Raw genomic sequence first — 14,859 nt, 5'->3', positions numbered from 1 at the left:
AGAACAAATGGGTTTACTCACCAACAGGGAAAAACTCGTTCATTTTCTTTTTGTAGATTTTGAAATCAACTTCTAGGAAGACACAGAAGATGATTCGATCCACCTAGAGGCAAATAATAAACACTTGAAGTGGAAGGAAATATGGCAAATGCTTACTCAAAGCAGAGTTTTTAAAACACATAAAGACAAGTGTGAAAGCTTTGTACAGATTTTTGGTGATGAAGTCATAATTGTATCATAGGACAAGGTGATATTTAAAGGTGTGTGTGTGTGGGTACTTGTATGTGAGTTATATGTGAGTGTGCACCTGAGTGTGCATGTTCTGTTTATAGTGAAGGCAATGTGTGCTTCAGTGGAAAGATGCCACATAAATAAGACATAATAAATGACAGCAAGCTATGTTGCAGCAAGCTGTAAATAATTTCAAGGTTCTGACAGGATACCTAGACTTTATGGTCTCCAAAATAGCCTGAAAAGAGACAGACAGACGAGTGACAGTAAAGTATGCCAGTAACAAAGTAACTGAGTAACAAAGAGCACTCTGTCCTAATCATGTTAGACAAATACAGTCATCCAATCTGTAATCTTTGAATGTGGCCTAAAAAAGCATCAATGAGTTTAATTTACACAAAGCCTTTCACTTTTAGCCTAACATACCCCTCTCCCTCCCCACAAAAAGCAGCAGAAATAAAATGCTAGTTGACGGTAACACAAGGTCAATGAACATTTGATTTGGCAGGTATTGTTGGGTAAGTGTCACCACAGAAGTAAGATGTATGCACAACCTTTCTATCTGTTTTGAGAGAGCATTGGCACACATGGTTTCTTTGAAATAGGCAAGCATAATGTGTCAAAGAAAGAGGAGAAATGAACTACATACAGTAGCTCACCTATATCTCAGACTAACTCAGAAACTCAATTTTGTGTCTGGAACATAAACACCCCTTTATTATCTTTCTTTAACAATGGGAAATAAAGTTTAAAACCACTCTATCAGGGTTCAAATGATAGTTGAGTAAAACAGCAAAGCATCTCTTGTGGGATTCAGGGGGACACGGGGTGAGGATGAAGTGGGACAACAAAGAACACAAATAGATGTCAGTCACCTAACACTTCCCCCTTTCCCCACTGCAGAAGGGATCCTGCCACTCGCCATCACAGCTTCCGGTAGCTAAGAAGCTTTAGTGTGCGAGGCAAGGCAGCTGGGTCACGTGGCATTGTGAGATGACATGAGATACAAACTTCCAGAGCCTTGTCTTCCTAATCTATATTCATCAAGGCTCAACTGCCTCCAGCCTGTCACTGAGATTCCATCCCTGAAGGAACAAGCTACCCTGCAGTTGCCTTAGGAACTCCATTACAAAACAAACAAGCTCAGACTCTGACCATAAAAATAGAAAGACAGGGTTCAAATGAGTAGATTTCTTTTTCCCTGTTTCCACGTTTGAGTCAGATGCCTAGTCCTATCTCTATATCATTAGTACTTCCTATAGACACAAAAAGTATAGATTCCGTATCGAATCATTTTTTTTTTCAGGTGAACTATAATTCTCGCTGAAAAAGAGAGAGAGATAAGTTTTTGCATGCCCACACTCCTTACGACATGTTTATATCCAGTGGCTGAAGCCAAACACCATAATGCTGAATGACAGAAATGTGTTGCTGAAAGGCAGACTCTATAAAACTGCCTCTTCATCATTTTAAAAACATAAAGATACAATGCTGTAGGGACCTGTCCGTGAGTACTATTCAAATAACCAGTTGAGAGGACATTGGGTTAAGTGGCTTTGGGTTCTTTTATAAGCAACACAAAGATGAACAGGGAAAACAAAACGAAAAACCAACCAACCAACCCTTGAACTCAACCAACCAGAAGCTGCCACATAACTTGGTTCCTCAGTGGAATGATTCAGTAAGGCACCTGCTCCACTATGGATTAAACTTCTTTTTGGCCTTGCATCCATGCCCACTCTACAAAAACCTCCTCCGGCTCTCTGAATGGTGGCCAGCAGCAAGGCAGTCTGCCCAGCCTGTGAAATGCTGCTGTCAGGAGACCTGCACCGACACTGTCTTATTTCTATCCGTCCTAACATATGGAAACAGGGGAGTAGCAAGCATGGTGTTAACAGGGCAGTCATTTCTGCAAAGGGACAAGATTTGGCCCATTAATAATTTATTGATTAGAAAGTAATGAGATTTAAGACAATATGACACAGCTGGGAGCTGTTAACTGTGGGGGTGTGTATGTAAACAAATCATTTTCTCTATTTTTCTTACGTTTGAAGCACTTCATCATTAGAGAGCCTAAAATTGATATGAGTCTACATTGTTCCCGCAGTCAGACTCAGTTTTCTGCTGTGCTGAACCACTTGGAGTTTCCTGAACCCGTAGTTATTCTTGTGTGCCTATGAGCGTTGATTGTTCTTCCTTTACGCTTCACATGGTCATATTGGTTCTAAATCACCTAGTTGTGGTAAGCGCTTAAAACCAAGAAATTTTGACTTACAGGAATCCTAATGTGATTGAGTCAAACAATCTTGTGTCCTGTCACATTTTTCTATACTTAAGAACAGCAAATCGGGGCTGGAGAGATGGCTCAGCAGGTAAGAACACTGACTGCTCTTCCGAAGGTCCTGAGTTCAAATCCCAGCAACCACATGGTGGCTCACAACCATCCTTAATGAGATCTGACGCCCTCTTCTGGTGCGTCTGAAGACAGCTACAGTATATTACACTGGAGCGAGCGGGCCAGAGCAAGCGAGGCTGGAACGAGGAGAGGTCTTGAATTCAATTCCCATTAGCCACATGATGGCTCACGGCCATCTGTACAGCTACAGTGTACTCATACACATAAAATAAATAAAATAAATCTTTAAAAAAAAAAGAACAGCAAATCGGGTGATGTTTTTATCTTTCGTGTCCCTTATGTGTGTGTGCAAACATGTGAGTGATCATGAGTGAGTATGTGTGTTCCCATGCTGGGACCTCTTTTAGTAGCAAGGCTATTTTCTACTAGTAACTTCAAATACTGTTCAGTCCATATTCAGACAATTCAAATATTGCAAGGGATAATAATCTACTTTATTAGATTATTAAGCACATTAGGCTCGCTGACCATGGGAATAGTCCAAAATTCATCAGCTCTGTTCATTTTCCACCAGAAAACAAATGGTGAAGATGAAGCACTTTAATTTTAAAGTAATTGAATGCTCTAGCTAACTGTCCTTACTCATAGGCCTAACACTGAAAACAGCCTGACAGAAAATTGAATGTAAGCATTACTTTTATTCACTAGATACTGATTACATATTTGTATACCCTTGTACACATACATATTCTCTGGGGTGCTATTGGATAAGGGCCCACTTAATTGATAAACTCTGTTTTAAAAGTCATTCCACTACTGATAATTCTTCATCCCATGGTTCTCTTTATAGTAGGAGATGGTGCAATTCTTCTCACTGAGGAGTAGGGTCTAAACTTGCATCTCTTATGTCTGGGCGGCTTGTGGCCATGAAGAATTGATGTTAAGTGATTTTTTTTTGAGTAAGAGGAAGCCATTTCTATTCTGTCTAGTACTCTTGCGACGATACATCTCATATACAACCTCCATGTCTTTTAGAAGCAGCGAGAGCATGTGGGGAACCCACATGTAGCTATTCTGGCCACAGATCCAGCTGGAGGGGGGTGGCCTTTCCATGAATTCAGCTCCAGGCATTTGAGCCAGCTGATGCACATGGAGCAGAGAAGAGCCACTCCTGCTAGACACTCATTACAAATTCATAAGCAAAGACATAGAAATATGTAACTATAGATATGCCATCTTCCCAGCTTCTCCTGGCACCACTTTTCTTGAGTCTTTGCTTTTACAGCTCTTTGGTACATCTGTGCAGAAGGGGAGAAGAAGGACACAGGAAGTTTAACTGCTGCATGGCTGAGAGACTGGAAGGCTGGCTCCTGCAGAGCCATAGTCTTGCATAGTCCATTCTAATCCTGGATGAATTTAAGAGAACTTTTCCCAACTCAGCATGGCATCACTTTTTTTTTCTTAAAGCCACTGGACAGTTTCATCAAATGATGGCTCTTGAGAGACCACTCATTTATTCATCTGCTATAGTGACTTGCCTTCCACCACTCCCTATCTATGAAACAAGAGTTCAGAAATTGAGTGGCCTTTTCATAATGTCAGAAAACTAATTAGTGATAAAACTTCAGTGTTCCTAACTTCAAATCCTGAAATTTTTCTTTGATACTACTCTGAGGGAAACCCATGCCATTGAGTTTCTAGGCCTGGCCATAGATATGGGATAATGGATGGACCATCATCTCTATGGGCCTCAGTTTTCTACCCATAACATGAAAGGACTGAAGGTTGTCATGTCCTGTGTCTATTTCATAGCTGTTTTGTACTGTGTGAATTCAATAAACCAGATAGACCTACACTTCCGCGAATGGTTCTTGGTTGGAGCTGCCTATGGGGACAGTTCCTTGGGATTTGTAGGACAGAAGGACAACCACAGCTTTCACCACAGAGGTGTGTCTAGAGCTCCACACAGGCTGTGCTGGGTTCTTGAAGAGTGTTTGGTGAGGCAACAACTGGAGGCTTCCACTGCTTCTACTAGTCTCTGTCATGGGTTCTGTGAATCTTGAGCTTCACACAGATGCATCCTGAATCATTTTGCAGGATCTTGCAGTTGGGGTATCAAAGCCATAGGGCATGTAAGTCCATATGTCACTCTCACTTTTCATCATGGCTTCCAGGATGTCTTGATTCTCTCCCATTTTGTATTCAGCTTTTACAATAAAACATTTCTGGACCATGTACCATACTAATACAAGCCTCAGGTAGGACCTCTCTTCTGACCTAGAAGCATTCCCCTCAGGACACACATTTCCCACTCTGTCAGAATTGGATATGATGCTGTTAGTTTATAAAGGAAAAATCTTTACTTCCTATACAACTTACAGAATTGTGCTTCTCTGGTTAAACTCCAATTGATACAGGCTTTGTATCAGTTCAGTGAGCATTATATCTCCAGGAGAAACTCAGCGAAGCTCAAAAAAAATAACAATGTTCATTTTCAGAGATGTGTAACCTGTCAAGGAGATTTAATTCCTAATTATTTCCTTCAAATGAATGTCTGTGTGCCCTATCCTGGTAGGTCTTTTTGGTGAACTTCCTAACGTGTGCATCTACTCTTCTGTAACTAATTTCACATGTTTAAAATTACTTACTTTGTATTAATAATTGATCAGTAAATCCCATGTGATCTACAGTCAAAAGCACAAAAGGCAATGACTGACCTGTTCTGGAATTTACCACTTGACCTAGTCTTCATGATACTGTAAATAAGCATTGTACAAAGAACCAGGTGACACTTATCTTTGTCTCATGAGTTCATAGCAGAGGGCCATATTGTTTTACTAGTTCATGGCATAGGTCCTCACCTACAATGTGTAGCTTCATATGTATTTGCAAGTTTCATGACTCAGCAAACACAGTTGACCAAGATAAGGGTATGTACCAGATATATTTTGGAAAAAAAAGATAGTAAACAAAAAAATAACAAGAAGACATTCCCTCTTACATTTTCCAGAAAGCCTTAGAGTGACTTGTGGTGGAAGAGGGCAGTGTCATCTTCTCTTGTGATATTGAGTCCCATGTAGCTCAGTGCTAGGCTTTTAACACAGGCTACTCCTTGGGTTCACAATAGCAACAGTAATATACTAGCAGGGATTAAAACATGATGGCTCTTTAAAATGAAAATATAATATCACATATTGGTGAATATGTATGTTAGCAAGGCCTTTCACAAGCAGCTTTGAGGAATAAAAATGAGCACAAACACTTTGAAAAGTTTTTGACAATAGCATATACTAAATTAGGTAAATATACACACACACCATTAAATCCTAGGTGTATACTCAGCTGATACATTCACCAGAAGCAGCACAACAGAATGTTCACCATTACTATTTTAATATCTCCAATGTGGGAACTGCTTAAATGGCCATAAATGTATAAACACATGAGTACGATGTCACGATGGAATATTACAAACCAATGTAAATAAAAAAGTTTACAGGCATATATAAAATACAGGTAAGTGGCACAATGCTGTTTAAAACTCATTAAAAGCAGGCTATATTAGACAATTCCATTTTATGAGATCCAAGGGGGTTTAGAAGTAGATTAAACCAGCTGTGCTATTAGAAGTTGTCATACCAATTATTCCAGGTTGTGTGCTGCTGGATGGCATGGTACAGAACGACTAGCATCCTTCTGCTGTTTTAATTTGGATGCTGATTCCCTAGACACACTGTCCAGTTTGTAAAAATATTATCAACTTGTGTACTCAGGAACTATGTGCAAGCTACACTTCAATAAGATTTTTTTTTTAAGGTTGAAAGTCTATGCTGCAGATGTCTTGGTCAACAATCAAAAATCTATTTTCATTGACTTAGAGGTCAAAAAAGTCCTTTAAAGGCCGACCTTTGAAAGGCAATCTCTCCATATATTTCCACTGATGCCAACTGCTGCTCACCCATCAAGGCATGGAGGAGTAAAGATATATTTCTTTCACCAAGATACCCATTAATCCACAGTGGGGGTGGTTCATGCCCCATAAACATGATGACATAAGTCCTATTAATCTTTTTCAGTATCACATCTACTGTTGTTGAGGAGGTTACACAGGGAAGCATGCTGGGAGTATCTGGAGCTGACCTCCATTTTTCACACCAACAGTCACAGGACAGCTGACACAGACAAGATTAGCTGGTATTCAGCAAGATTGGGAGAATGAACGAGTTCTGATCAATGTAAGTGGCTTGCCCAGTGACATTCAGAGAGTTTCTGAGTATATAAATGCTGGTATAACTGAGGGTTACCTTATCTAAGTGCCACCAGATGGACAGTGGACGGGGGTGAGTGTTGCCTTCTTTAAGTCAAAGTGCCAGCCTTGTCCACACAGGCTGCCAAGCATGAAGGTTTCAAAATAGTATGTTCTGATAATAAGTGATATAAACTTCAGAATTTACCAAGTTTGAGCAAAGACAGATTCCAAGAGGGTGTAGGATTGGGATGTCTGGAGGTTCTTTGATGTTCTTAATAAGCCAAAGATAAATGAGAGGCTAAGACCACTGTAGGTTAAGTGAGAAAGCAAAGCAGAAAGCTGAGCTGCTTGGATCATAGTCCCTCTTCTCACACTAAGGGAAGCAATGATCACTCTTTCCCCCTTTCTCCTTACACATACTAGTTTTCAGATGCAGTATAACAAATCACCATGAAGCTTGGAATACTGATAATACAATGTACAAACCACAAGAAATTCAAGAAGAAGGAAGACCAAAGTGTGGATACTTCATTCCTTCTTAAAAGGGGGAACAAAATACCCATGCAAGGAGTTGCAGAGACAAAGTATAGAGCAGAGACTGAAGGAAGGACAATCCAGAGACTGTGCCACCTGGGAATCTTTCCCATATTCAGTCACCAAACCCAGACACTATTGTGGATTCCAACAAATGTTGGCTGACAGGAGTCTGATATAGCTGTCTCCTGAGAGGCTCTGATATACCCGACTAATACAGAAGTAGAGGCTCATAGCCATCCATTGGACTGAGTACAGGGTCCCTAGTGAAGGAGCCAGAGAAAGGACCCAAGGAGCTGAAGGGTTTGCAGCCCCTTAGGACGAACAACAATATGAACTAACTAGTACCCTCAGAGCTCTCAGGGACTAAACCACCAACCAAAGAGTATACATGGTAGGACTCATAGCTCCAGCTGCATATATATAGTAGAGGATGGCCAAGTTGTGGTCATCAATGGGAGGAGAGGCCCTTGGTCCTATGAAGGTTCTATGCCCCAGTATAGGGGGATGCCAGGGCCAAGAAGAGGGAGAGGGTGGGTTGGTGTGCAGGGGCAATGTGGGGGAGGGAACAGGGTTTTTTTTTAATTTTTTTTTCTTTTTTTCTTTTCATTTTCAAATGAAACCAGGAAAGGGGGTATCATTTGACATATAAATAAAGAAAATATCTAATAAAACAAGAATGTTCCAAATTAAAAAAAAAAAAAACAAAAAAAAACAACAATAAATCACCATAAAAGCAAAGGCTTCAAACAAGAGTACTTACTCTCTTACCTATTCTAAGCACACAGGAAATCCAAGCCCATCCTAGCTGAGTCCTCTGGCCAGATTCTCAGAAGTCACAGTCAAGGTTGTTATGTGCATTGAACTCCTCACCTGAGGCTAAGGATTTGCCTCCAAACCCACCTTTCCTAGCTGACAGCAGAAGTCTCTTCTTCACTTTTAATGTTATTGACCAGAGATGGCTGTTGGCCCTCAGAGGCTGCTACCTGTAATTGCTACCCATGGATATGGACATGGGTGCTTTCTTCCTCCTGGGCTAGCAAGAATGTCTCCAGGATATTCCTCAAATATCCTCCAAACTCTAGCGTCCTGTTTAGAACCCCATCTGGTTAGGATGGGGTGGAGAGATAGCTCTTGTTGCACAAGTCTGACAACCTAAGATTGATACCTGGAGCACATGTAAAGGTAGAAGTGAACTAATAAGGCAGAGTTGCCCTTTATCTCTACAGGCACAGTGGTGTGGTCCAGCCATAGCTAATGGGAACAGAGAAAGTCATTAAGCCAGCACAGCTGCTTGACAAAGATCTAGCAAACTGAGCTGAGTGATGCAATTGCTGCTGTGAGGTCGTCCACTTTTGGTCTTGATCTCCACCTGTTGCATGCTTGTGGGGCTTTTAATATTTGTACAACTTGGGGATACTGGATTGATGGGAATTTTCTTATGAAACATTTATGCCATCTCCCAGAACTGCTGCTTCTATGCTTCCCTAGGAGATGCCTGAACATTTACCCTTTCCACATTTAGGGAGATACCCTCATCTGGCCTACTTGATGGTCTTCCTTAAGAAAGGTTGTCCTTCCTTGAGATTGTGGTTCAAATAAGGACATCAGAGTTCTCCTAATGAGGCTTTGACTCCACGATACTTTTAGACCATTTGCCACTATACTTAGGAACAAGATAATCAGAACAAAGTAAACTTAAGAAGGTAGACAAGCTTTGGTGGGCTAGAGGAGTTGGCAGCAGATAAGATTAAAAGCCTCTTCTTACTATACACTTTGAGCATTAAGAGTTAATAATACACTGTCTGGGACATGACAATCTGCCCGGGCTGGCTTGGAGATTTTTTTCTGTGCCCTTGAAACTGCAAGAGCTACCAGCCTGAGCATGGCTGTCATGCTTTGGAAAAATATGCCTCTGGGTTCTTAAAAGTTGGGTTATATGCTTGATGAGGGAAAATGATTGCAAACTATAACTGCTCTGTCACTCTTTATCAATGATGACTAAACTTATAACAAGAGGAAGTTAAACACATGTCTAGGGACAGAATGATATGATCTATGTTTTAGAACAACAAAAGTCTATCCTTGTCTACTGAGTTCTGCATACATAAAGAAGCGCTCTGACTGCCAGTCAGTCAGGATGCAAGATTCTTCTGAACCCCGTGCCTGACTCACTCCTCTCTGGCTAAATTCCTTATCTCCTCTAAAGGACCCAGCTATTGATGGGGCTGGCCCCTGCCACTGATGCACATACTGTGCATGTATGTGTACACACACACACACACACACACACACACACACACACAAAGTTAGCAAAGGATCCACCTAATTAGGTCAAGCCCAGTAGGACAACCTCTCTTTAATTAAGTCATTCATTAAACACCTTAGTCATAGCTGCGACAATCACTTTTCTTAATCAAGGGCATTACTGAATCATTATGTTTGCCATTTGCACCCTTAAGGAAGAGAAATCTGAACAAAACATGCATCCGTAGGGATGGATACCAGCATCCTAGGGACCACCTTAGAATTCTGCCTCTTACATAAGCTAACTCTATGTTACCAATTGCCTATTTGGCAGGTTGTCTTGTACCTATACCCTGTTTTGACCCCAAGGAAGCCACTTAGTCTTTCTAAGCCTCAGCTTCCTCAACTCTGACATGGAATAGAGACATGGTAGGCTATAGCTAGATTGGGCTCTGGAAGCTCATTTGGCAGACCGTGGATTCAGTTCTTTGCAGCTGTAGGCACAGGTCCCTATTTCTGTGCTGGTATAGCACTGGATCATTCTCATTAGCTCTCTGAAGCTTCCTGCAAGGGTTTTTCTTTTGCCCTGTTTTTGACTCTTACCCTCCTCAAGGCCGAAAAGGTATATCAAATACTCCTTAGTTTAGAGCCCCTCGACTTTCTTCCTAGCTGACGGTTAAACCCAGATTGAAAAGGAACATATGGTTCAATGAGAACCACCTGGCTATGCACCCAGTTTGAGGGTGAAATGATCCGATCTGGGGCCTTTGTTACTTAGCAGAGGTCCTTTGCACCAGCTTCTTCATTGGTGTTTCTAAACCAGATCACAATAATACCCCAGCCAGATGAACCTACCAGAGGTGTCTTTCTAGTAAGTGGTACCCCATCTCCAATTTTGAAAGAATTCATTCTATCTTAAAAGAAACACTTATAAAAATGGCTGATATGATGCATGGAGAGCACCAACAAAACAGAAACGGCAGAAGAGCAAGCTACACAGAGTCAAAGACTGGATGGCTGCATTCCCTTTGGGCTCTTTCCTCAGCCTACTACCCCACTCTCCACTTTTGGGGGATGCTTTACTTTTAGGATTTAATTTTATTTATGTATATACTTGTGAGGTTTTGCCCAGTTGTGTGTGTGTGTGTGTGTGTGTGTGTTTGTGTGTGTTTGTGTGTGTGTGTGTATGCATGTCCACAGAGGCCAGAAAATGGCATCAGATCCTCTAGACTTCAGTTTCCAGTGGCTTTGAGCCATGAGATATCTGTGCTAGGAACCAAAGGCCAGTCCTTTCCAAAAGTAAATGCTCCTAACCACTGGGCCATCTTTCCAGCTCCCTGCTTTTTCTTTCTTAATAAGCTGTATCTATTTCTAATTTTAAGTATGTATCCTTGGTGGAGTCTTTTGCCATGGGACCCCAAAGCCCATCGAACTGAAGAAGTTTCTGGCTGAGCACTCCTAAGTATGTTCTCTCCTATAGTTAGGGCTTTCTCACAGTTTCTCTTACTTAGACATGACTTTTCTCTTTTTCCCTGTCCCTAGAAGCTGCCAAGAGTCTCAGCTCGTCTGTACTGCTGTTTTTCTCTCAAATTCTAATAAAATTGTCCTTGAGTCTCCCTCCCTCCCTCTCTCTCTCTCTCTCTCTCTCTCTCTCACACACACACACACACACACACACACACACGCATACACATGCATGCTTGTATGTAGGTGCCCATGCACACAACTGTTTTTCTGTGGCTCTGGAAGCAAATAAGAGAGAAATGATCCTCAGCCATTTGAACTCCTGTACAGGGAAGGTGTTTCAGGACCCTGAAGAAGTCCTTGTCCTAACGTTTTGATGTCCCTTTAGGTTTTACTGTCTCGCTTCTGTGTCTTGCTTAAAGGTACAAAAACACATTCACATTCATGCCTGCCACAGCAGAGATCTGCATCTCAAGCTCTGAATTGCAGAATGAAGGAAGTTTTCAGAACACATTCCTAGAGCAGTTTGGATGAGCAGGAGAGCATTTATTACCCATAAACATTTAAAGGCCACTTTTTGCGTGTTTCTGTATACATGAAAAAGGATCCTTTATTGTGTGTGTGTGTGTGGGGGGGAACCCAGTACATCTGTTATTCCTGTGGCAACACAATTCAGACTTTGTTTTGTTTTGATAAATCATTCCCTTTGACTTTTCCTCAACTCTTAAAAAAATGGTCATGGAGCTGAAGAGCCTAAAGTTATTTTGGTTTGAGCTAGAGGGTTATTTGTACAAAAGTTAATTTCTAGGTCGGCCTCATATTGATCAAAATGGACACCCTTGTAAATGTCACATCTGTTGTAGTCCTTGAAGCTACTCTAAATGCTCAGCGTAGAGAACAAGTCTACGCATAACTGGGCTTTGGTCCTCCAATTCTAAATTCTGGCAAAGCAAGCTCATTTCTCTTGCCCTTGTAACCAAGGAAGTGGGTGTGGCCTGGGTGGGGGTGGGGTCAGTTAAGATAAAGAATTTTTGGACTTTCTACACCATCTTCTCTGATATTCTCTGAGCCTTCATCATACAGCCCTCAATAGTCAGTTGCTCTCTGTATTGCTACCAGTTGTATATTTCTATAATGGTCTCTATCTGGCAGTTACAGGCAATTAATTGCTACTGAGAGAGTGACAGTCTTCTTTAGGGATTACCCCTCTGATGGGATAAGTTATCCAATCCTATGTTGGAGGCCTAAACATATACATATATGAGCAACACTAATGAGACTCTGAAGGCTGCATTTATAAATGCACATATACATATCCAACATATATATAATGATTTACATATCAATGATAAAGATATAAAAGAGTAGCTTGCATTTTTCACACATGGATGATGTGCTGGCTACACCTGCCCTTTCCCATCAGGACTAAGGCAGATCTTTCTATTTTCACTTCTGCTACAGGTACTGCTGAATGGGATGTCAGAGAACACCACTTCACCCATGCTGACCCTCTTTCCCTGAAGTCAACCTTCTTCCCATGACAGACCACTAGCAAGAGACAGGCCCAGGCTCCTCACTTCAACAGGATGAAAGTCTGGAGTTTGTAGTAAAATCAGAATGGTGAGCCCCACCCCTCATTCCCACCCTAAAACCCCGACTCTTAACCCCTTAGAACACTGATGTATTTGGAAAGAGGATGTTTAAGGAGATGTTAAATTGAAGTCTTTAACTGTACTCCAGAGTGATAACTGTCATTGTGAGAAGTAACTGGACAAACACAGAGGGAAATTGATGTGGAAATCCCAGGAGAGGAGGGTTATCTTCCAGTCACGGACTGTGATGGCAAACTCTTTCTCTTCTGCCTTGAACTACAAGGAAATGAGTTTTCTGTAGATTAAACTATATATAGCCAGTGGCATTTGCAACACACTCCTGGAACACTAATGCACTCTGGCAGCTCCAGAACTCTTTAAGGGGTCACCCGAATCTTTCTCTGTCCTTACCTTACCGTACCATCCTGGCTTCCTGCATGTTTCCCCACTGCTGTAGGTGTTGATCAAGATTACATTCCCACCAAGCTCCCGACTGCAAATCTCACTTTCAGGGTATTGCTTGGATAGACTTGACCCCTGACAACACTTTATAGAGTGCACGCCATCTCTCAGCGTCTGGCCTGTCAAAAGTTAATTCCACCAGGGAGTGTCTTAGCTCCACTAAAGTATTGGGCTCCTCAGGGCATTGTGCTGTCACTTGCAGGGTACACTAAGTACCCTCAAATTGAGAAGACACTGCCAGGAATAGGTCTTTTGACTCAAATTTCTTCTTCCCCATCCAGTCTGTGACATGAAATTACCCTTCCAATGTTAGAACTATTGTTCATGAAGCTCGTGTCAACCCCCGACCCAGCTGCAACTTCCTATTGTATATTTCATACTCCTGCCTCTTGGAACACACTTTCCTCTTTTCTTTTATTTGATTAAGAACATCTGCAGAGGTGGTTCGGAGACAAAAGTTAATAATTACTCCTTCTTTGTCACAGTAATTAAAAATTTCAAGGAACAATTGTCATTCATTGCTGCCTATGGGTTTGGCAATGAGAATCATGCTTTGTAAAGCTGAGGAATCATGACCTTAAAAAATGCCATTATTAGGAGAAATACAAATCACTGCTCAAGATGAGACAGGAGAATGCCCGGCTAAGTCATAGGATGCTCTGCAGCCTGCTTAAGAGGCTCAAAGGGTGGGGAGGTTTACCACAAGGGTCTGTAAGGCCCTCTATGTATTATGCCTTCCCATTGCCATTAGCACCAGACATGCTCAGCAGATGCCATTTACAGTTCAAAGAGAAGCTCATTAACATATCTTCCAAAAGAACATTTTTTGTCAGGACAAAAGCTGTTTCCCCGCCCCCCCAAGTCTGGTGTCCCTCCCACTTTTGCAAGAAAGAATCTCTTTGTTCAAGAGGCAAACTTCAAGAGAACAATCCCCCTCCAGTAATTTTCCATAGGTTCAAGTCTCAGACGACAAGGCAGGCAAACTGAAATGGTTCTATCAGCAGTCCCCACCCCTCCCCCAGGCGGATGGCAGCCGCCGGTAGTGGTGTGTGGTGGGAAGGGGCGGGGCTGTTATGACTGAGCGTGCGCTGTGTATAAAAGACAGAAAGGAATAAAAAGAGCAACTACAGTCAGCATTTATCCCCTCACTGGTCCGCTATTCTCCATCTCCTTCAGCATGCAGGATTTGTTCCCAGCGCCATTGTTATCTTGCATCTTTATCTCCCGTGGTTATTGCATGTGGTATCTGTGGCTTTGAATGGCGCCTAGACGAACACATCCCCCATGTCGACTGTAAGTTCCCATAAAGAGACATTTCCTTTACTCGGCTGGCTTTTTTCCCCCCCTTTTTCTTTTTTCTTTTTTTCACCTGGCATTTGGTGGAATCAACAGAAGAGTGTAGGAAAAAAAAAATCAATGTTGCTTCATGGAACCCAACAGGCTCTGAATGGCTTTAATTATAAGTCTCAGACTTTGTTCTCTGGAAGAAGGACCATTTGGAGAAAAGTGTTGGTCTTGGTTCCTTTTATGTCAGGACTTGTCTTTGCTTTCTTCCTTTCCTCTAGCCTGTAGGTCACCTATTCCTGCCCAGCTTCTGATCCCCTCTGTCATTACACCAAGAGGTTCCAGGAAAGCTGGTTTCCACTTATATTTTGAACTCACAACTTTTGGTGATTCTGTTAAGGCTTTTCAATGTTTTATTATCAAATATTTCTGACAGCTTA

General features: G+C 41.7%; 1 protein-coding gene across 12 annotated transcripts in view; it reads right to left on the bottom strand.

The window, feature by feature from the left end:
• Nucleotides 1-14,859, bottom strand: part of Macrod2 (mono-ADP ribosylhydrolase 2) — a 1,944,357-nt gene that overhangs the window by 212,494 nt on the left and 1,717,004 nt on the right. For all 12 annotated transcript variants that reach the window (XM_031372067.1, XM_031372070.1, XM_031372073.1 and 9 more), the window contains exon 9: nt 22-103. In XM_031372067.1, the coding sequence (XP_031227927.1) occupies nt 22-103 (82 nt within the window). The remainder of the gene's footprint in view (nt 1-21; nt 104-14,859) is intronic.

Source organism: Mastomys coucha, unplaced genomic scaffold, assembly GCF_008632895.1.
Source record: "Mastomys coucha isolate ucsf_1 unplaced genomic scaffold, UCSF_Mcou_1 pScaffold15, whole genome shotgun sequence".
NCBI lineage: Eukaryota > Metazoa > Chordata > Mammalia > Rodentia > Muridae > Mastomys > Mastomys coucha.
Note: the sequence above shows the minus strand (reverse complement) of the source record. Positions and strands in the feature narration are given on the sequence as shown.